General features: G+C 46.4%; 1 protein-coding gene across 1 annotated transcript in view; it reads left to right on the top strand.

Moving 5' to 3' along the window:
- The first annotated feature begins 20,485 nt into the window (after positions 1-20,485).
- LOC142765461 (uncharacterized) overlaps positions 20,486-21,450 on the top strand; it is a 53,544-nt gene continuing 52,579 nt past the window's right edge. The window contains exon 1 of the mRNA XM_075866504.1: positions 20,486-20,567. Coding sequence (XP_075722619.1) covers positions 20,486-20,567 — 82 coding nt within the window. The remainder of the gene's footprint in view (positions 20,568-21,450) is intronic.

Below are 21,450 nucleotides of genomic sequence, written 5' to 3'. Positions count from 1 at the left end.
ATAGTGTCCACGCAAACTGAGGCCACGATGAACAATCTAGGTGGGCCTAAGATGCATTGACAGAGGTAGGGTACACCGTTAAAAGAAGCTCCACATTCACACCTTGCTTACCTTGGCTTGAAGACGGTGCGCGCGGTGCCGTCAACTCGTATAAAACATGCAGCGAGACCAGGTGTTCTGTGGTGAGACTGCCATAAGGCCGTGATGTCGATGAAACAACGCATTAGCGGCGTGGGCCAATGCGAGCGACACCTGGCGACACTACTTGTTTGTTTTACATTAGTATTTACTGTGATTATAAAAATATAAGGTATATTATTAATAATCAATTTCCTGGCGTGTGTTAAATTTTAAAAGGTAAATTGAGTTATTTTAACTCAAGATAACTTTGTTTTGATCATAGAGTTTGTTTAAATGAAGTTAAAAAGGCTCACTGAGGACACCACCATCGTCATTGTGATCGCAGTGCACGTTTTGTGTGTGTGTTTGTGTTTTGTGTTGTTTTGTAGCGCATGTGTACGCCGACGACATGTTTGCATTCGTTCGTTTCTGAGACGATAATCAAGAGCGGATAGTTCCAATCGCTTCTTTTAAGCACCTAGAACCTAAAGATACAAGCGATTTCAATTCTCGTAAGTAGTACTAAGTTTTCTGGGAAGATGACACGCACTGTGGCCACTATCATGCTCAAGTGATCAGGCTTTACGGTGAGTGTGCCTCTTCTTTTCTACATTCAAAAAGAGGAGGAGGAAGCAGTCAGTCTGAAGTTATCCACTTATCTTTCTTTTTTAGAAACCGAGGACGATGCTCGAAAAACTACAGAAAAACGAACATCTATTCCTCAGAGACCAGACAGTGACTCGTCTGAAAGCTGCAGTTCAGATGAAGTTGAGGATCTGTCGTTTGAAGAAGTAGGTTCAATCGTTCACGTGCAGCCGATGGGATACCTAGGAGCATGATTATTACCGAGAGCCAGCTTTGATACGGACCTGCCGTGTCGCACACGAAGCAGTGATGCTCTAATGTATACGCACGTGCACCAATGCAGCCATATTTACTCTTGCAGGTGGTGATAAACTTGCAATATGTCGAAAAGCTACTTATGTTATTCTTATAGCGAAGTATGAGTGCCGCTTTGCCACTTTTTTCAAACAATTGACTGGTTTAGACAACATTGGCTAGTGAGGATGGTATGCACGACAATGCGTGCGCCTTTTTTTTACATAAAAACAAGCCATAAACTGTGAAAATTAATTTGAACTAAGTTATTTTGAAATCCCGTTTAATTGAAATATTTCCGCGATCCTGTATTTTACAATGTAAGTCTGAACGGATAACTAGAAGGGGCAGTCAGCCCTATTCCGGTTTTTGGGATAACTTTGGGTGCCATGTACGTGCCCATTCCTGATTTCGCCGCAAACAGGTGAAAACAACTGCTCTCAAGAGCCAAAAAGCAATGCCACGTAGCGATACTAATGAGTGACAGCTGAATTCAGCACTCCAGCCTCGATCGCTACTTCCAGCGAAAAAAAAAAAAACAGTCTCGTGGTCAACCAAAACGTGCACCTGCGGGAAAAAAAAAACGTGTTTCACTGGAATAAAGCAGTGGCAGTGACGCGTGGGCAGCATGTCGCACGTTTCTCGCAACCTCAGCGCATTATCAGTTAGCCATTCTTTCTGGGAATGTAAAAAAATTTAATGAAGGGCAGTTTAGTGGAATTCGCGATGTATACGAGCCTACAAATTCCGGTTGCTCCAGCAATTTGTCCACTTCAACTGCTGGCAGAGTTTTCGCTTGCAATGCCTATTTCGAAAACTAGCGCAAAAGCTTCAATGGTCATGCTTTTCAGCCAAAACATATCGCCAATTTCGACACACTGGCCATCACTCAATTATTTATTTTACCAGGAAGTATTGGTGAATAGTCGGATCTATGACTTGCTGACGCAGCGAGGACTAGGTGACTTGTTGCCCGCTTGCCATTTCTATATTGCAGTGAAGCACATATTGTTTTCTGCAGGCACGCAGTTTTCTATACCACGCCGGCGTTTTTTTCTTCTTTTTGGTGGCAGCAACAAAGCCCACCATTCCTTCGTGTTTAGGACCAGGCATTGCAGGAAAATAATAATCTTTGGAGCCGCAAGCTAGCCGGCTCAGTAAAGGATCAGCCCTGATTGCTTTGAAGCATTGCAAGTTCCTTGCACCCCATTGATTGTATGTTCTGTTAATCCAAAACCCACTTAATTCGAAGATTTTTCGCAGTCCCAGTGACTTCCAAATAACGATGTTTTACTGCATTTTGGGTTGGCTATGCATTTGCAGGAAACACGACATCAAGCTACTGTTCAACGGAAAAGAAGGCTGCTGACAAACACTTAAAAAAAAAAAAAGAATCGAGACCTCCTGTTTGGTGATGCTGGCAAAGAAAAGACGGAGGCAGAACGTCTCAAAGAAGATGTCAGTTTGCTCGGGGCTGAAAATGGCAAGCTATTGAAGCGCATTAGGATACTTGAAAAGGCTCTTTGCAACAAAGTTTTCGAAACAGGTTTGGTTATTTCCTTATAAATTATTGTCATGCACTGTTGCTACAGTTGTATACATCACTACGTTGCAGTTTTCTTATATCAATCATGTAGTCTTGCTGTAAAGCAGATTGGAACCTAAGCTTATATCTCAAACTTCCCAGTGATGTACACATCATTCTAATCACTTGCAAGTATGCTTTTCCATACTGCTGCAGCATGGTGTACGTTAAAGAACACATGGTCAAAGTTTCCGAAGCCCTCAATTATGGTGTCCTGATAATCACATCATGACTTAGAAACGTAACACCCAGCCTATTATTGTATTTTCACATGGTATCTCTTCTGCAGGCAATATTTGTCATGTTATTTGGCCTTACTAGGTTGCGCCCTCTAGTCTTTTTAGTCAGACCTAGGATGCAACTGTAATGATGGTGCGATACCGTTCTTTTTTCTGCATGCTCTGCTTTTTTATTACAGAAAAAAAGCTGGTGCTTTCCGAGTGCTCCAGCCACAGGCCGGCATCTTTAAAAGAAGCTGCGCCTTTGGCACTACCGTGCACTGCTACCGTGCAACCACTATGTACTGCCGCCGTCCGGCCACCATAAACTGTGGCCGTGCGGCCGCCACATACTCCCACCGTGCAGCCGCCACGCACCGCCACTATGACCAGGGGCAGCAATGAAGTTCTTGATCAACGAGTGGTCTCCACAAGTTTGAGGGAGAACAATGAACAGATGTCAGGGCAAATTGTCAATTATGTGCTCACTAATGGAGAGGTATTGTAAAACTCTGCGTGTAAGTGTGTCTGCAGAAATGAGGGAATGTGTATTGACAATATGTAGCGTACACATCATCTTCAATTTGTTTTATAGGTGCAACGGGGCAGAAGAATCGCCGTATCCGAGGGCGATTATAGCCATCGCATGAGCACAAAAAGTGAAACTCGGTTTGTGCGTGAGGCGGCTGTGGCCATTTTTTCAACGGCAGGCCTAGTCGGGTACTCCGTCACTAGTGTAACCTCCAACCGCACTAAAGGAGAAGCAAAACCTCCCTTGGACAAGGAAAACTACACTGTGCTTTCTGGTAGCTAAAATTTTCCAGTTTGCCCAAAATTTATGAATTTGATTGGCTACATGCTTGTGCATATCGGTAAATTCAGTCGAGGTTTCACTGCCAACTTGTGTTGTAACTACTAAGGCTTCAAGCCTCGTATTTTTGCCTATTGGAGTTGGGCAGTTTTATGCAAGAATCAACAAAATGATTAAACTTGAAAGAAAGACAGTGATAGCACTTGTATTTATTTTTTTGTCATATTTACTCTTCTGGTTCGACGAAATTGTCACCAAACAAGTGTCCATACTATGCTTCGTTTTTGATCATGCAGGTTTCTTCAGCCATTATTTGAAGAACTCGGTGCCTATAGGAGAAGTGAACGGAAACATGAAGATTTTGAACAAGGCGCTTGCGAACAAAATTACCGACCTCATGAAATCCAAGAATTAGTTCATAAAGCATAAAATAAAAGAAATTTGTCTGATTGTTGTGTTCACTTTTATTGTCCGTCCTGCTCGCTCTAATGCAGTGGCCAACCCACCAGTCGGTTAAGCATGCACCAATGCACTTATGAGCTTCTGCTAAATAGATTGGGGCACCTATATAGTGGTGCACCAATAGACTGGTGCACCTATAGGCTGGTACACCTATTGACTGGTACCCCTATAGACTGGTGCACCTACACACTGGTAAACCTATACATGGGTACGCATATAGACTGGTACACCTATAGACTGGTACACCTATAGACTGGTATAGCTGTCAATAAACTGATAGCCTATCAGTTCCGATACAGGAGCCATGCCTTCTCAAAAAAGGAAACATTCTTTTTCTTTTTTCCTAAGTTTACGCTTTCCATTAGCGGTTTAATCGAGAGGTCCTCACACTGCTCTCGAATGAGTGTTTCTCGATCAACCCTCAACAGCTCACTCCAACTTACCGCTGCAGGCGAGAGCTTTGCACCCCTCTCGCTCTGGCGCAATGGCGCCATATCGTCTCCTCCACTGACACAGACGGCGCCAGTAGCTTCGGCAATGGGCCGCTCGAGTGACTGCTCAAATGACTCACACGGAGAATTTTCTGTCTAAGGTTCCGTCGACTCGCAGCCAAGGTCACACAGATCAGCAGCTTTTGCACTTGGTGCTTTACCACATTGAACAAGATCAAGTTCCTGCGAAAGCTTCCGAACTTGCGATCGCGTGAGGGCCATGTACGCTAAGTTGGAAAAGAACGATTTACCCTGCTCTTTGAGAAGCTGCTCTGAGTTATTAGAAAAAAGGTAAGGAAAACGATCGGGAAGCGTGGCAGACACATCCGCTTCGGTGCGAAGCTTACCGAACGGGCCTTCAATTGCAACCGTATCGATTGGTAAGCAAGCACTCGCTGCTCGGCGACTTGTCTGATCCACACGCATTCTCCTGTAAAGTGATCCGGAGACACCAACAAAGGATGGACAACGTCTATAGTTGCCGCTGAGTTTCGAAGTGCTCGACACGTTTTCCCATTCGCACTAATTTCTTGAAGATACGGCTCTAACAACCGCATGTTCTTTTCCTATTCTCAGATACTTGCAAAAGCAAACTTTTGCTTACAGTTTATCGCGATGTCCCCTTCCTTTTTGCAGTTGTAGAAGATTAGCGGCTTCCGTGATTCAAACGCCCATGTGGTATCAGTGTGTTGTTTAGGAACCTCACTCGATTTCTCCACTTCCGTTGGCCCTTCCCCTACAGTGTCCTTCGTAAGAGACGGTTCCTTCCTGAAATTACGGTGCGCAGTGGATTTCCGTTGATCAGGTTTCTTTGAAAAGCCCTCTTTTAGGGGCGAAGCTCCTTATAGCGGCACCCGTTCATCCCGCGTCCCGTCGTCGTATGTAACCAGTCTTACGCTTTGACCTGCAAGGTGGTGCCGGTGGGAAATTTCTTCTGTGCGTTGTTGGACCATTGTTTACCTCCGTGATCAATGTTGAAAACGCCGTTGATTGATGAAAAAAACCAACGAAAGACGCCAGACGTTTTCTAAAAGCAAAACGAAAAGACGCCAGATGTCTCTAAAGCAAAACGAAAAGACGCCAGCTGCTTAACGAAAGACGCCAGGTGTTTTCTAAAGCAATTGTTTTATAATCAAAACCATATCGCGATACAGGTTTGCAGTTGACGGTGCTCGTTGCCTTCGGTGTGTGCTCGTATGGATAAGGGCCGAAAGGCGGGCGCGCAGGGCAGATCTCTGCGCGCCCGCCTTGAAACATTGAACAAATCTTTCCATTGAAGACATCAAACTGGAGACATCAAACATTGAAGACATCGAAAATCAAATCTTTCCATTGAAGACATCAAACTAAAGACATCAAACATTGAAGACATCGAAAACCCCAACCTAACCACTATCAGAGGCACCTGCATCGACATCGTGTTTGCCAACTTTCATCTGCAACCGGTGCAAGAACCGCTTAGCTTACATTTCACCGACCACAAAGTGGTCATAATGAAAGGACAACGGAAACCAACAATGAAAGTTTGATAAAACATTTTATCAATCCTTTCATTTCGGGCGAATTAATGGAAGAAATGTCACGGTTTAACCGATGATTACTTCCAGGAGCTTCGCCTAATCTCATCATCATTCACCTCATGGATCTGCCGTCAATTTTTTCTTTCATCCTTTTCAGCGCGCACTGCCCTGCTATGTAACTTTCGGTGAGTGTAATAGTCTCAGCAAACTCTGCTGTCTTGTTTAGCTGTACTTCGCCAAGCTTGTCCTGCAGCCAAAGCTTGACATCCTCCTCGATGCAGCGGTAGAATGCATTCAATGCAATGCATTCTACCACTTAATAGCGATCGTCATAAACACCTTCTCTCTTGAGCCATTCAATTAAATCGGCTTTAAGACGAAACTTGAAGTCAATGTGTGACTTATTTTCCTTATTAGCATACTAGAACCTTTGCCTGAAAGCCTCGGGTGATAACTTATAATGTCTCGAAAGCACTTCCTTAACATCGTCATAGCTCTCAAACGCTTTCTTCGACAAGCACGTTATCACGTCGGAAACTTCACCGGGAAGAAGAGCTAACAGGTTCTGCGCCCAAAGAGACCGCTCCAAAGCATTTCGCTCACAGACGTGTTCAAACTTGACGAGATACTTCGACATGCCGTCGCCTACTACGAACGGTGGCAGTTGGTCCCTAATTCTATAACCGCTGACCTGAACTGTCGCAGAAGCTACGCTAGGCACCTGCAAACACTGTAGTATTGCCAATTCTATTCGTTTCAACACGAGGTGCTCCTGTCTCTGGGCCTCCTCACGCTCGCGACATTCTCGCCTTTCAGCTTGCTCGTGTTCGCGAACTTCTCGCCTTTTAGCCTCCTCACGGTGTGCTTTGATATCCACCCAGGCCTCATCGACTTCCTCAGCGGACACTCCTTCATGCTTCATGATCTCAAAGATCGCTTGCTTTCGTTTCGCACGGCCCTAGTAATGCCGAGTTCCTCACAAATTTCGATGAGTTCCTTCAGTTTAAGGTTACCCATCGTTCACACTAGCCTCTTGCTGTTTGCCCCTGTTAAGAGTCTGCTTGCCGTACCCACTATAAGTCCGCTAGCAAGACGCGCAAACAATTTTTTACACTGCCGTGTTTACACCCTCCGCATTAACTTTGCTTTCAAAGCGCTCTCAATTGGCTTGAAACAATCAAAGCTCATTCACCAGTGCTTCACACAGCCCTTCTCTAAACTACTATTACCTGTGCTAGAGTAGTCTGGTGAACTGAGGGGAAAACATCAGGCACTCACCGCATCGATGTCAATGACGCCGGCCGATTCCACCGCTGCCACCACTGTTACGAAGGCGAGACGCCAACATGGTCCCAAAGGCGCCACTGCTCCGAACTCCGCCACCAAGGTCACCAACTGTTTGGTAGCGTGTGTTACTCAGCTTGCGACTGTTTCTGCGCAGAGCTGATAGACGAGCGGACGATACGACGGCGAGTTAAGGCAATGTTTCTCTACAGCATAGAAATAGAGGCGTTACAAATTCGGCACTGGGGCCGACAGCTTAGGGACTCGAAGAGCCGAGATGTCTTCTGCCGCAGGCATCCGTCGGCTTCTCTCTCTGTTACGAAGCGCGCCGACGATGAGGTAACGAAGGGCGCCACGAAACTCGCCGTTGCCACGAACACTGGCCACGCCGGCAGCGAAAAAGGCTCGAAGCAACCGGGAGGCTTTTCTGGCACATAGGTATACTGCCGGCGACGCGCCGCAGGGCACCGGGTGGATCCTTTGAGTCACCAACGTCCAACCAGAAGCGCCGCTGGCCATGATGTCAGAATCCTCCAATGGGGCCCGCCGCTGGGCCGCGTCATGCTCATCAAATCCGGAGCCGCTGCGCGTGGTTGCACCCAAGGACGAGTGACGCCGCAACGCATTGCGTAAGACTCACCAGACTGGAAGGCGCCGACTGCTTCGACGGGCTCATGGGCTGAGAGAGCTCACTGCGCGTTGCGTGACAGATCGGCACCGCCGCTTGATGACGTCGTTGAGTTGATCAAGTCAGGGCGGGTTCGACCGCTGGCCTTCACACAGATTGCCTTTGCAGTGGCATTGACACACGGTGTGGACTCGCAGGCGTAACAATTGTCCATAGAGCAGATGGTGACGAGTTTGTTTAGAAGAACTGCTCGGACAGCCTCCACCTCGAGTGAAGTTTAAAGGGATAATTACGTCCATGCTATTGACTAACTATAACAGCTACACCACCGGGTTATAGCATGACATCATCGCTATCTTTTCGGAAGACTACATAGTTACGTAGAAAGTTTGTGTGTGTTCATTTTAAATGTGTACACACAGCACTCTTGGATTGTATTCATGGAGGAGTTCGTGTAGGTCATGGAGGTTTCGAAGCCTCGGGTGTTTCACGGTAATATTTCTGTCTGCACATTAAGAAGAGATGCTGCTGTGCGTAAAGAGAGTATGCTGTGTTGAAGTGAACTTGTTGATTCAGGTGGCAGGATGGTCGTTCGGCCCTGTTATTGACTTTTTATTTCTGTTGGCGCGTTGCATATAAGCGAAGCCATGGCTGCCATATTGCTCAGGGCAGAAGGAGGCGGTGCCTGCCTTGTAGCGTCATGATGCTCTGAGCACTTGCGACCGTGTGTTTTGTTAAAACTACTAAAGCAAGTGTTTATTATTCTTAGGAGGCGAGGGAACGTGGGAGCGACTTTATTGGGCGTCTGCTTTAATTTTTTCTTTGACACTTAGCGCTTTAAACGTGTTAAAAAACGCAAGGCCTGCACGGAACGCGCAGCACAGTCGCAGCGAAAACTACAAGAGCGGCCTTTCAGCATCTTCTCTAAACACACTTTAGAATTCTACAAGCGCGCTGCTCGGTATTCATTGCGCCATAATTAATCACAAATTTCGTGTAGTAGTCAAGCATTCACTATGCTATCCTTCATCATTCTTTGAAGAAGCGTACGCGGTATTTGCGACACACTCGTTGGAAATTTTGTGCAATTGTTTAATGCAGTGGCTGACGAGGATGAAGAAATATGCGTGAAGTGGGTATGCGCCACAGTTAATAGGTAATCGAGACCAAGTTTTCTGATGGCTTGGAGGATTGGACGACTCAGTCGTTACAAAATTCACATTGTGTGACGCCTCGCTGTTCCTTTGTTATAAAACACTTTATTACTGATATTAACGTGATTACTTTCCCGACATCAGGGACTCGCTCATTGGATTTCATGCCGACTGGTTGTGCCCTCGCGATCTCCGACGTCAGCGTAGCTCTGGCGGACTGGGCTGACCCTACGTCATCTCCTGGCGCCGATCGCCGATGACAGCGTAGCTCTGACCTACTCGACTTGCCCTACGCAATATCCTGACGCCGACAAGAGCTCTCGCCAGTGGTGTCTCGTCCTTGGACTCCTGCAACCGTGTCAATCTTTCCTGTCTTCTTACTTCCGTCGTTCGCCATCCCTGCACCTCGCTCTCTCCTTCCTCTCTCTCTATCTCTTTACTTTTTAATGCTATTCTTTTAATCCTTCCTTTGCTTCACTCCTCCTGACCTACTGTTGAGGTGTCCTCCCCCTAAGAGAAAGTTACGGGGCTCACTTTTCTCTTATGTTTATTTAATATACCTCCCTCCCCTCCCGACATCAAGCCTGCCTAAGGCCAGTTTAGAAACGAGTTCCAAGCACTGGTGTGACAACTCTACAAGCCAAACCACAGTCCTAAACTCTTAGAGTCGTTTAAACGAGCTCCTGATACTACCAAACTTTTCAATGGTAGACACTACATTTTCGACACTTTGCAGGGATTAATCGGACAGAACTCCTCCAACATACCTTGGTGTACCATTGCATGCATGTAGATTCAGTGCGCATTATTGGAAGGAGTGCGTCCCTAAGCTTGAACGACAGGCTCGGGCATTTGCTCCCAGACATTTGTTCCCCCTCAGCTTTTTTTTAGAGTTTATTGAGGTTGTTTTCATTACATTTGATGAAATGCACAACACTGATTAGACCCATAGCCACAGGCTAGTAGGGGGTCTAACGGGAGAAAGTATACAAGCAGAATACAATTTGTATAAAGCAATCACAAAATCCAAAAAACATTTTTCAAGAAAAGGAACAAAACTACACAAGAGATTTCATTGGGATTTAAGGTGACGTAAATGCTTGATACAACGTACAGAAATGTAAACAGATTACAAATATTCAAGAAAACAAGTACAGACGAAGCACCAAACTATGTGAAAAGCTTTGTACATGGTCAATACTATTGTTCTACATGTTGCAAATATTTTTAAGTGCACAAACATTTTAAGAGCAAATACTTTTAAAGTATTTTTTCAATCTTTGGGAGAGCTGAAGCTTGCAATATTTTCTTAACAACAAAGCTTTACAATGTATTGCAACTTATCCATTGCGCAAGACTTCATTTACAAAGCTTTCATCGGATATTCGCTACTTTCATATATGGTCTTCGACTTTTGAGCCCATGCATCTTGACAGCATATTCAAGCCATTTAGTGAGGGTGGTTTCAAATTAAAACACATTTATCTATGGCAATTAGTGTCACGATTCTTATTTTTTCGGGCATATTCCTATCCTGTTCTCTGTTCCTTTTTACAGGTTACACTTGTTGATTGCTTACCAGACCTAACTGTTTCATCAAACTTCTCCGAATGCTCATGTTTGTGGGGATTCGAGCAGGAAGTTTACCTCGCAGTTCAGTTCCTTAAAGCTCGCTTTTGTGTAGAATACCTGTATACAGTATCGCGCAATGTACTGTATGACGATCAGATTGAGAAGGAGAGAGCATGCTTTCTTCCTCCGCTCCTGCATCGGTCAGCCGAGGACAGCGGAAAAAATGCATCGGCCATCGGGTAAGAAAAGCCCGTCCTGCTCCCGCTGCCCGCAGCCAGAGACATTAGAGCACGTTCTTCTGCGGTGCGGTGCCTATACCGATAAGCGCCGCCATCTCATCGCTGCGTATCGTCGTCAGGGGCTTGCCACTTTCACCGAGTAGGAACTGTTGTTCCCAAGGACGAATGCCAGTGTTTACAAACGCGAGCTTGGAGCGCTCATCGCGTTCTTCGTGGAACGCCCTGTGACATCGTGGACGTTTGTGTCTTCATCCTTTTTTTTCTTCCTTTGTGGACACGGCGATCGTCCAGCTCCTCTGACTTCGCGGACGTGTGTGTCTATGTTTTTTTTTCATTGCACCGTGGTCCAGCGAAATCGACCCCTTTAGTTCAACGGGCCTTGATTTCTACTGAGAAGCGGCTACCAGCCATGGTGAGCGCTTCGCACTCTCCCGTCACCAAACGCGCCTACACGGCTCGTCATTCATTTATTCACAAAACTTTATTTGTGTCCTGAAGCCCGGTCCTTTCAGACCGAGGTGGGCCGCGTCCATGCCGGTACCGTCAGGCTAAGCCTTGTGGCGTGATCGTGGACCATCTGAACTGCCCGTAGTTGGTTTTGATAAGACGCACTTTGCACCATCGTCTGCCAGTAAAGCCATTGTTCTTCGGGGTTGGCGAGAGTCACGGGACAGCCCGCTAGCATGTGTCTGATCCCAATGATGCCATCGCACACGTCACACTTGTCTTGAATTTCACTGTCAGGGAGAATTTTATGTAGAAAATACGGAGTGGGTAAGTTCCGGTTTGCAGTAAACGTAGAAAGACTGCCTGAGCCCTGTTCAATGTTGCGTGTGGCAGTGGGAATTATCTACGCCCCAAGTAAAAAATTTTTGTGGTGTTGTTGTAAGTGAATAAATTATCGTTATAGCCCCCGGAATGGTAGTGGGCGTCGGATCGGGTCTGGCCGGCTCGGCAAGCGAGTCCTCGAGCCAGATCGTTCGTCACCTCATTGAGGTTGACCCAAGTTTCGTCCACTTGTCCCATATGCGCAGAAAACCATCGAATTTTCGTATCGATAGAATCGACTTTGTTCGAAAGTTTAACCACCGTTCCAGTGACATAGCCCTTGTCGAAGCTCGTAATTGCTGCTTTGGAGTCGCTATAGACGTGTGACCATTTTCTGTTCTTGATAGCTAAAGCAATCGCGGCTTGTTCTGCAACCCTGGAATCATTAGTGAGTATAGTCAGGGCATCCCATACCTCTTCCTGGCTGACGAACACCACAGCCGTGTAGGCCTCTTGGCCTTTCACCCAGGCTGTGTCCATGACGGCCGCCTTTTGTCCTACCTGTTCGATTTCTTTCAATAAAGCTTTCACTCTCACTCTTCGCCTGCTGACATTGTGTTCCGGATGAATGTTTCTCAGCAGGGGAGTGGTTGTAATCAGGTCTCTAAGCTTCGCATTCAGTTTGACCTCGACCTCCTTCGGGTTTTTCGATATATTGGGGACTGACCCGATTGCCCTGAGTATCAGCCTACCCACACGTGTCCTCGTTAGTCTTTTCTTCTGTGCCATCTGTTGCGCTTCAGTCATTTTTTGCATAGTATTGTGCACGCCTAAGCTTATGAGTTTCTCGTTCGACGCACTGTTGGGTATACCTAAGGCAGCCTTGACAAGCTTTCTGAGAATGGTGTTGAGCTTGTTCAGCTCGGCCTGCGACCATTGGAGGAGAGCTGCCACGTAGGTGAAGTGACAGAGAGCGAAGGCGTGTAGTAGCCATAGAGTGCTGTCCTCACCAAGGCCCCTGTGTCGGTTGGTGATTCTCTTTAGAAGCCTGAGTACTTGGCCAGTTTTTTTTGGAAATATGCTGAATGGCAGTGAAGTTGCTACCTCCCGCTTTAATGTAGAAACCTAGAACTTTAATTTTTTCGATCTGCTTGATCGCGACTCCATCCTGACAGCGCAAGATAATGTTGGGTTCCTCACCTGGGACATAGATAGCCCTTGGGTCTTCGACCCCTACCTCGATTTTTTATAACCAAAAGTTCTGACTTCGCCGCCGAACAATTTAGCCCCGATTCGCCGAGAGTGCTTTCCACGATGTCTACAATCTCCTGAAGTCTAGTCTTCGTTTGGCTTATGTTTCTGTTGGGTTCCATATGGTTATATCGTCGGCATATATTGCGAAGTGTATACCTTCTATCCGCTCCAAATCCCTCGCTACTCTGGTCATTGCTAAGTTATTTAACATGGGTGAGAGCACAGCTCCTCGTGGGGTGCCTCTGTTGCCCAGTGCCCCCAACTTAGATTTTAGTTCTCCTAGTGTGAGGCTTGCTTGTCTACCACTAAGAAACGACTTGACTATGCGGAAAAGCCTCTCGCCCAGACCCAGCGTGGATAGGACCTCGAAGATGGCCTTATGCTCTATGCGGTCAAAAGCTTTTTCGACGTCGAGACCTAAGAGCGCTCTTGTATGCACTGCGCTAACCTGTATGAACTGGTGCTTGATCAGGGGCATGATGTCCTGAGTCGACAGCCCGGGATGGAAACCGATCATGTTATACGGGAGTATGTCATGTTGTTCGACGTAGCGCGTGAGACTGTTGAGAATGATGTGTTCCATAGCTTTACCTAGGCATGACGTAAGTGAGATAGGACAGATGTTATCTAGGCTGAGTGGTTTACCTGGTTTGGGTATGAGAATAGTATTGGCTTGCTTCCATTCCTCCGGATATTCTCCTTTTTCCCATAAGTCGGTGAAGTGATCCGTCAAGTAAATGATAGAGTTATCGTCCAGATTTATTAACAGTTTGTGAGTAATGCTGTCGGGCCTGGCTGCCGATATGCTAAAAAAACTATGGAGGGCAACTAACACTTCACCCTCAGTGAAATCATGGCCCATTTCTTTGCACGATGGCCCAGAGTTCTCTATGTGTTCATCGCTATCCCCCGGTTGTTTCAGCGGGAGATATTTTTCCGCAAGCTCCTGCATGATTACTTCTTGAGTCCTGGACTGGCTCGCCTGATGTAGTAGTTTCGCAATGGCCGTTCGCTCGTTGGACTTAGCTCCGTTCTCGTTCAATAGGTATTTGAGGAGGTTCCAACTGCCCCCACGTTTGACTCTACCGTCTGCCAAGTTGCAAGCTTCATCCCACTGTTGTTTTGTGAGGGTTTTTGAGTGCCTCTCAATATGTCTATTCAGCAACGCTATCTTTTTTTCTGAGCTTTCGGTTAAGTCATTGTGTTTTCTATTTTTGCAGGATCGATTGCTTGGCCTCGATCAGATGTGCGAGCTTACTATTTATGGTCTCAATGCTGTCTTCCGTCGTAATATTTCTAGTGGCCTCCTGCAGGTCCTCTGCGAGCTGGTTGATCCAGGTCTGGAAGGACTGTCTGCCAGTTTCTATGGGTTCCAACTCTAGTTGTTTTGTTCTAGCTTTCCTAAAAAGGTTCCAGTCGGTGCACCGAAAGGTTCTAGTCTGTTGTTTCGGCATTCCTATACTAATGTGTATGATATAGTGGTAGCTACCTAGATCTGTGCCTGAATTTTCCCAGCTAGCTTGGTTTAAGTTCTTCACAAAAGTGATGTCTGGTGTAGAGTCTCGCACGTGGACGTACCACAACGGGTGGGAAAAGCCGGATTGGTGATCAGGCTCAGTCCGAGATCTGTGGTGAGGTCCCATAGCCCTATTCCTTTCTTTGAATTTTAAGTATATCCCCACGCCTGGTAGTGGGCATTCAAGTCACCTTCTAATATAAGCAAGGAGCTCTTGGCGATGGCGAGTGCCTTGGTGAAAAGTGTACTGAAGTTCTGTGTTCTGGCGCTGCAACTGCTGTAAATGTTTAAGCAGAAGAGGCTGCGCCCCTTGCCCCCTGCCTTTAAGTACGACTTCTACTAAGGTATACTCAATTTTTGTCGATCCTAGCGGTGTATCGTTTTCGATAAAAGGTAGCTTTCTGTCAACGAGCGTTGCTAATCCTCTGCTGCAATGTTTTTTCTACATACCGATTTGTAGCCGGTTAGTTTGACCTCGTCCGATAAAGTTTCCTGCATCATTATTACTTTTGGTTTGTCCCCTATTCACCTGAATAATTGGCGCAGCAATGCCTTTTTGTTGAGAAATCCGTGACGATTCCACTGCCACACACGAAAGCTGTGCGTGCTAGCCATAATTATTCGATGAGTTTAGTTTGCTGTTAACCGCCATCGTTCTTTTTGGAGTACTCCCTGACGGTACAGAGAGTGAATTTAGACTTTCCGAGTCTGACGGCAACAATTTGTCGTCGTCATTTTTTATTTCAAGTTTCTTGAATCTCTTTGCTGCCGTCAACCTCCATTTTCATAGTTTGTCCACTCTAAAGTTAGTCCTTTCTGTCGTCTCTTTGATTTCTTTAATTACCTCTTTCAGTTCAGTAAGTACTGAGAAAACTGAATGACTTTCGGGGCTAACTGCTTTCTGTTTAGGAGCAGGAGAGCAGTTCCCCTCACATGATTCAATATTTTTACTTACTGGCCTGACTATAACTATGCTTGCAGGGCCTGGCTGCGTCTTATTTTTGAGGTCGATTCTCCATTAGCCTTTCGTAAAGAGTTTACCTCCCTAATTAATTGATCTATTCTGGCATCATTGCTGTCAGTCACCGCTGGCGCAGCAATGCTAACAGCGACTGTCACGGTACTTTTTGCTTTATCGGCCCAAGTGGTCCCAGCAGCCGGCGTGGCACCAGGCACTCCGAATTCTAAGCTCTCCAGCACTCCTCTCGACTTGGAGCGGCTGTTCTTCCTGGGTAGCGAGCGGCGTCGGGATAACGAGCAACTCCGAGAGCGTGAGCTGTTTCTGGGGCTCTTGTGTAGGCTTGGCGTCTCCATGGGCGCCTTCATGGCCGATCGCGACTAGGTCACGTTCCTTTCGGCGGCCCGTACCACATAGGGTACTTGAAACCGCTTTGTCTCCGGTGGGGTGGCGCAAACCTTGCACGTGGGTGTGCAGATGTGGTTCTCTGGCGGGTTGAGGGCTCCACACGCTCGACACTGAACAGAGTCCAGCGTTGGGCACACATCTGAGTGGTGTCCTACCCTACCACAAGTGAAACACACATCAAATTGTTTCCTGTAGAGGTAGCATCTTAGCAAGGTCGGTCCGTGATGCACAAACTTTGGCACACGCCGTCCGCTGAAGAGGACGGTGACTGAGCCCGGTCTTGATACGCTTTGCAGCCAAAGCTAGCGTATTGCGCTCATGCACGATATTTGTCGTTATGGCGGACTGGGAGTCCCTGATGTCGACTCGTCTAATCACACCTTTGCAAGTGGCGTGTGGAGCCGTTTCGTACGCATTGACTTCATATTCCGCTTCCACGATCTTGAAGGACTTGATTCTGACATACCTTGCTGCATTATCTGGTTCAGACGTACTAACCACGATGATATTTTGCGTGAAGTTGGGGCACACTAAGTCTTCATTTGCTTGCTGTGCTGTCAGGCCGGAAGTTTCAATCACTGCAGTTCCGATCACCGTGGTGCTCACTTTGCTCAAATTCAGTCCTCCCCGTGGTCGGATTATAATCTTGGGATGCTCCTCGGGCAGCTGGGGCATCCTCGAGGCTTTGACAACACGATTCTTGAACGCGCCGGTGGCGTTTGCGGCTCTCCTGCCACCGCTGGTGGCGGCGTCTCCACTGGACGCTTGTGAGTTGCATGGCATCGCGTTGGCCGCTGTGCTGCTCTTCTTAGCACGGGATCGTCGGACGGCAGCAACTTGCCCGCCGAAATCCTCCTCGTCGTTCTCGGATACCTCGGAAGCCTCATCGTCCATACGGGAGTCCGTCATGTCCGAGGGGAACGTGGGCCGGCTACGCTTAACGGGCCCTACTCCTCGGTATGGATCGCTCCGCACGTAAACGGGGAGGTCCGGCAATAACGTCAAAAAACGTCGCCCACCTTGTCACTTCTTATAAGTCAATTTTCGGCAACATCACGAATCGAATGGTGTGATGGAAATGGTCGCACCATGAGAAAATGCCCAGTGGAACAACGTAAAAGACGGAGCCGATGTGAGACGTGTCTGCTCCCATTGGCGACCGCAGCCCATCTCATGGCTCGTCACACCTTTCCCAACTCGGCGGATCTACTGCTCCCGGTCTTCGTGGTGGCCTTCCTGGATGGTTGTGTGTTGTGATCAATCGGACGCGCGCTGGTGAAAACGAATCAAATGCGAACTTTTTTTAAACTCTACTTTTTTTCCCTTCCAATCCACTTGTATTCCCACCCCACTCCCCTTGTGCCGACCTGTTAAGGTGTCATCCCAGTGATAGACGTACAGTTACGAGCGGCACTTTTCCTTCCCTTTACATAATCACTTAGAGAGGGAGGATTGACTAAGTATGATCTTCGCACCTCCGTCATACCACTCATACCGTCATACCTCCGTCATACCACTCATTGTACTCCTATCTTCTAGGCCACGATGTGTTGATGCGAGTGCGCAAATTGTATATTTCACCGAATTCAAGAACGTTCTTCTATATAAACTCCACTCTGATACATTGGCGGTAAACACATGGTTAAAAAGAAAACGTCTGTTAACCGCCGTCTATGTGATGTGCCAGAAACAATTGAACATCGCTTTGTCAGCTGCAAAGATACTGTTTTAGGATGTCGTTCAGCAAGCACTCAGAAAACGTTCATTCATTAATTTTTCACACAATACGCTATCTTTTACCAGCAGTGCCTGATAAAGTGCCATATATTATGTTTTTTCTGATGGGTATGCATAGCTTGTGGAAGACACGAATGCAGGACCGCAAAAACTTTTGATGTGAAAACTCACACTGTGTTAGCCATTGAGTGTTTATAAGCAACACTTGAGCGCTCATTGTCGCCACTTGGTTGTACTTTTGTTTCCTTGATTTTGTATTTATTACGGAAGTACTATATTAGACACCACGAGAGAAAAAAAAACAGTGGTGTGGCTCAATGGTATGATACTGGTCTGGCACGTAGTGGAACCGGGTTAAAATCTTATTATGTCAATAATGTTTTTTTACCGAGGGTTTTTTGTTTCGTTCGATACTGGTTACGGGTGGCGGCGGTGGCGAGCAACTATGGCGTCGCGTGTGTTTGTGTCCTGATCTGATAATACCTTTCGCTCTAAAAAAAAAGTTACTCAGGAATATCAATTCTTATTATATTTACACAGTTGCCCCACAGCAGAAGTAACCAGTGAGGACATGCTGCGTAAATAAAAGTTTTACTCGCACACAAGCATAACACATTGGCCAGTAAGAGTGTAGCGTGTGTGCAGACTTTCTTTATTGGGGGGGGGGGGGGGGGGTATTCGCCTGTTCACGCACTCGTTTGAGAAGCTCCTGGATATCCAAGAAAGCAATGTTTAGAAAACTACCACCCGATTTTCTAATAATATGTTCTGCTCCATTATCTGGTAAATGAAATTCCGAGAAGCCTCAATATATTTTAAAAAGACCCATTAATACAGCCCTGATGTATTACGCTTCCTTTTCAGCTGCTTACTGAACCTTGTTCGCAATAATTTTGTCTTTCTTTTGTTTTTTGCCTGTACCCCTCCTCTGTGGGTAAAAGTTGGGTAGAGTGTACTAGAACAAGGGGAGTGCCTGGAACGGCCACAACACCAATGCATTAAAAGGACACTAAAGTCAAATAACAATTTATGTCAGAGGGAAAGCTCAATTAATGTATGACAACATCTAAAACGGCATTATAATAAACAACAATGCCCTACTTATCAAGAAATTAAAGTAAATGCACAACAAAACAAGCGCCACAGTAGGACATTTCAGAATGATCCCGGTGACATGAGACGAACCACCTACATTTATTCACTAGTAATTGATTTAGCTGCACTAAATAAAGAACCTTTCGTGCATCTATAGACGGAATAAAATGCTGCTCGTTCGTTTCTATTTGATTCATGGAAAAAAGAACCGCCGGACGTTACTATGGGAAATGGTGCGAGTAGCTCCAAAATGCCATTTTCGCGTGGTTACACGGGACAGGTAGTACCATCTAGCGGGACGCAGTTGAAACAAAAGCGTCTGCCATCTCGAAGTCAATGGCGGGAAATTGATCAATTGCCATTGTTGCTGCTGTGGCTCCCACTGCTTTCGGTCTGCTGCTACTAGCGCAGTAAAGCCGGGCAACATTGTGCACGGCAACAGGGACGTGAGATGGTCCGGTCGCTCCACTTCTTGAGGCGGGTAATTTGAAGCGCGTTAAGTCAATGCGGATCATTGAAACGTGATTTTATTTCAAAATAGGCCCCTCTTTGGCACGGAAGTAACACTACAAGGTTTCTGAACCGCATTTAAACAATCAACGTCGACTTAATGGTTGGCTTTAGTGTCCCTTTAAAAGTGAAGCTCAAATAGAGTCAATCCACGTGTGGCGCTACGATCGGTATTCTGCAACATTTCATCTTTTTAAGAAGCGCGTGCAGCTCCACCGAAGTAGTCGAGGGATAGAATGCTTGCTTCCTTCTCAAAGGATGCAGGTTCGATTCGCAACTGTCGACGTTGGATTTTTTTCTTAATTTTACTTGCACAGGTGTATTCATTGGCTTTTTTAAAATTCTGGCTTCAGTTGGTACACATTGCTACAAAAATTACGCGAAACATAAAGTAAACAAGAAAAAAACTTGACAGAGTGCATTTATTTGCAGCGCCGCCACACGAAATTCAACAAAAACTTAGAATGGCTTCCGAGATTTTAGTGAATAAGAGAGAGACTGCGTGCTTTCACTCGCCTGCGATCGCCGCCCGCTGGCTCGAATTAAAAAACAAAACTGGCAGTAAACGATCTTCGGCCAGCAGGAAATCGGGAGGTTTGAATACTGGTAAAGCAGCGATGTTCTGACTGAGCTTTCCGTGTTCCTCCTGACACTGAAAACGAAAGCTATTGGCGTGTAACATTAATTAAGGCGATCACGATTTGTGCGGAAATAGTCAGGTGAACGTGTTTTAATTTTTGTGGCAGATGATAAAAAAGCGCCGTCCACAGTGCTCGTGCTCGAAACTTCCTAGCTGCTGCAGTGGGCCAGCGGTGGAGCCGAGCAGACGACACGCGTGTTCCACTTGAAATGTGGACCTCTCTGTACAATTGAGGGTCTCACGTCCTGTTACACCTTTTGGCAAATGAAACCAACGCGGCAGGGCAACTGCTGTGGGCCCGGCTGCGGGGTTCCCTACAGAGGATTGACTGAAGGCACGAAGTGTTCACTATTTGCCGTTCCAACATGTCTGATCCAGAAAGAGAAATGGGAATACAACTTACGCTTGCCAAGAAGGCACATAAAAAGTTCAAGTGTGGTCTGCGAGGCACATTTTGAGCCGCGACATGTGCTTCGAGAGTTCGTGCACATTATAGGCGGCAGAGAAGTCAGGTTGCCCCGTGACCGGTCAAAGCTTGAGTTGGAGCAGTGCCTGCTATACTCAGCGGACAACATCGTCCCGACGGGGGTGACCAGGAGACGCATGATACGACAAATCCTCAACAGGCCAAACGAGATGCCCCCAGGCCATCAACGGCCAAGTGCGAAGAGAAAAAAGGTCCACCAGCGCTGCGAGCCTTCACAGAGAGGCATGAAAAGTGAGTGAAGTCGGCAGCGCATGCCGTGATGAACTGCAATTCGGAGACACAAGGCGGTAACACAAATGAAGGAAGATGAGCCCTTCTTACTCTGACGATGCCATCAACCTCCAGATGGACAGCCCTTATGTTCTCGTATTTTGATGGTGTCTTCTATGTCACCTCCACACTAATACCGACTTCAGAAATATCCCATGACGAAGTTATATGTCTGAAACAAGAAGGAGACGGCCCCTTCTGCCGAACAAATCTAAACAGCAGTCCTTACGACGAAAAGCGGGGTCTATCTCAAGCAGAGGCACACATGAACAAAATCAACGTAGCTTCTATATGCCCTGGTGCCATAAGGAAAAATGAACCTAATGATGGCCCACTAAAGACATTTGCCTGTGGACGGAACTTCAGATGCGATAGAGAAGCATTTTACAGCAGATGCTGTGAAGGTGTGGTACCTGACGTAGGTAAGTAAGGTCTATATACTTCACCGATACGGACTGAGCTTAAACTAAAGCGTATAGGAGAAGGGTGGTTTGATGAAATGTATGATAATTTTGAACGAGCTGCCAAAATATAAGTAGCGAAACTGCATTATTATGTACATCTTATTTTCATTTGCATGTTTTAATTGCTAACGGGCAGGGATGTTTCCCTTAGAGAAGTATAAAAAAAGATCGCAGAAGTTTACATTTCATGTATATAATTGATATCACGAAAATGTATCACAAGTTAACATTACTGTGTGTTAATGTTCTTCCTATTAGTCCTCTCAAATCGAGAAAGCTTGATGAATGAGAGTGTGTGTGTGCATATGTGCGCGTGCGTTAATGCAAGTGTTTGTGGGTAGGCATCTGTGTGTGCACGCATGTGCATGTGTCTGTCTGTG

Source organism: Rhipicephalus microplus, chromosome 1, assembly GCF_043290135.1.
Source record: "Rhipicephalus microplus isolate Deutch F79 chromosome 1, USDA_Rmic, whole genome shotgun sequence".
NCBI classification, from domain to species: Eukaryota; Metazoa; Arthropoda; class Arachnida; order Ixodida; family Ixodidae; genus Rhipicephalus; species Rhipicephalus microplus.
This window is presented reverse-complemented; position numbering and strand designations above follow the sequence as displayed.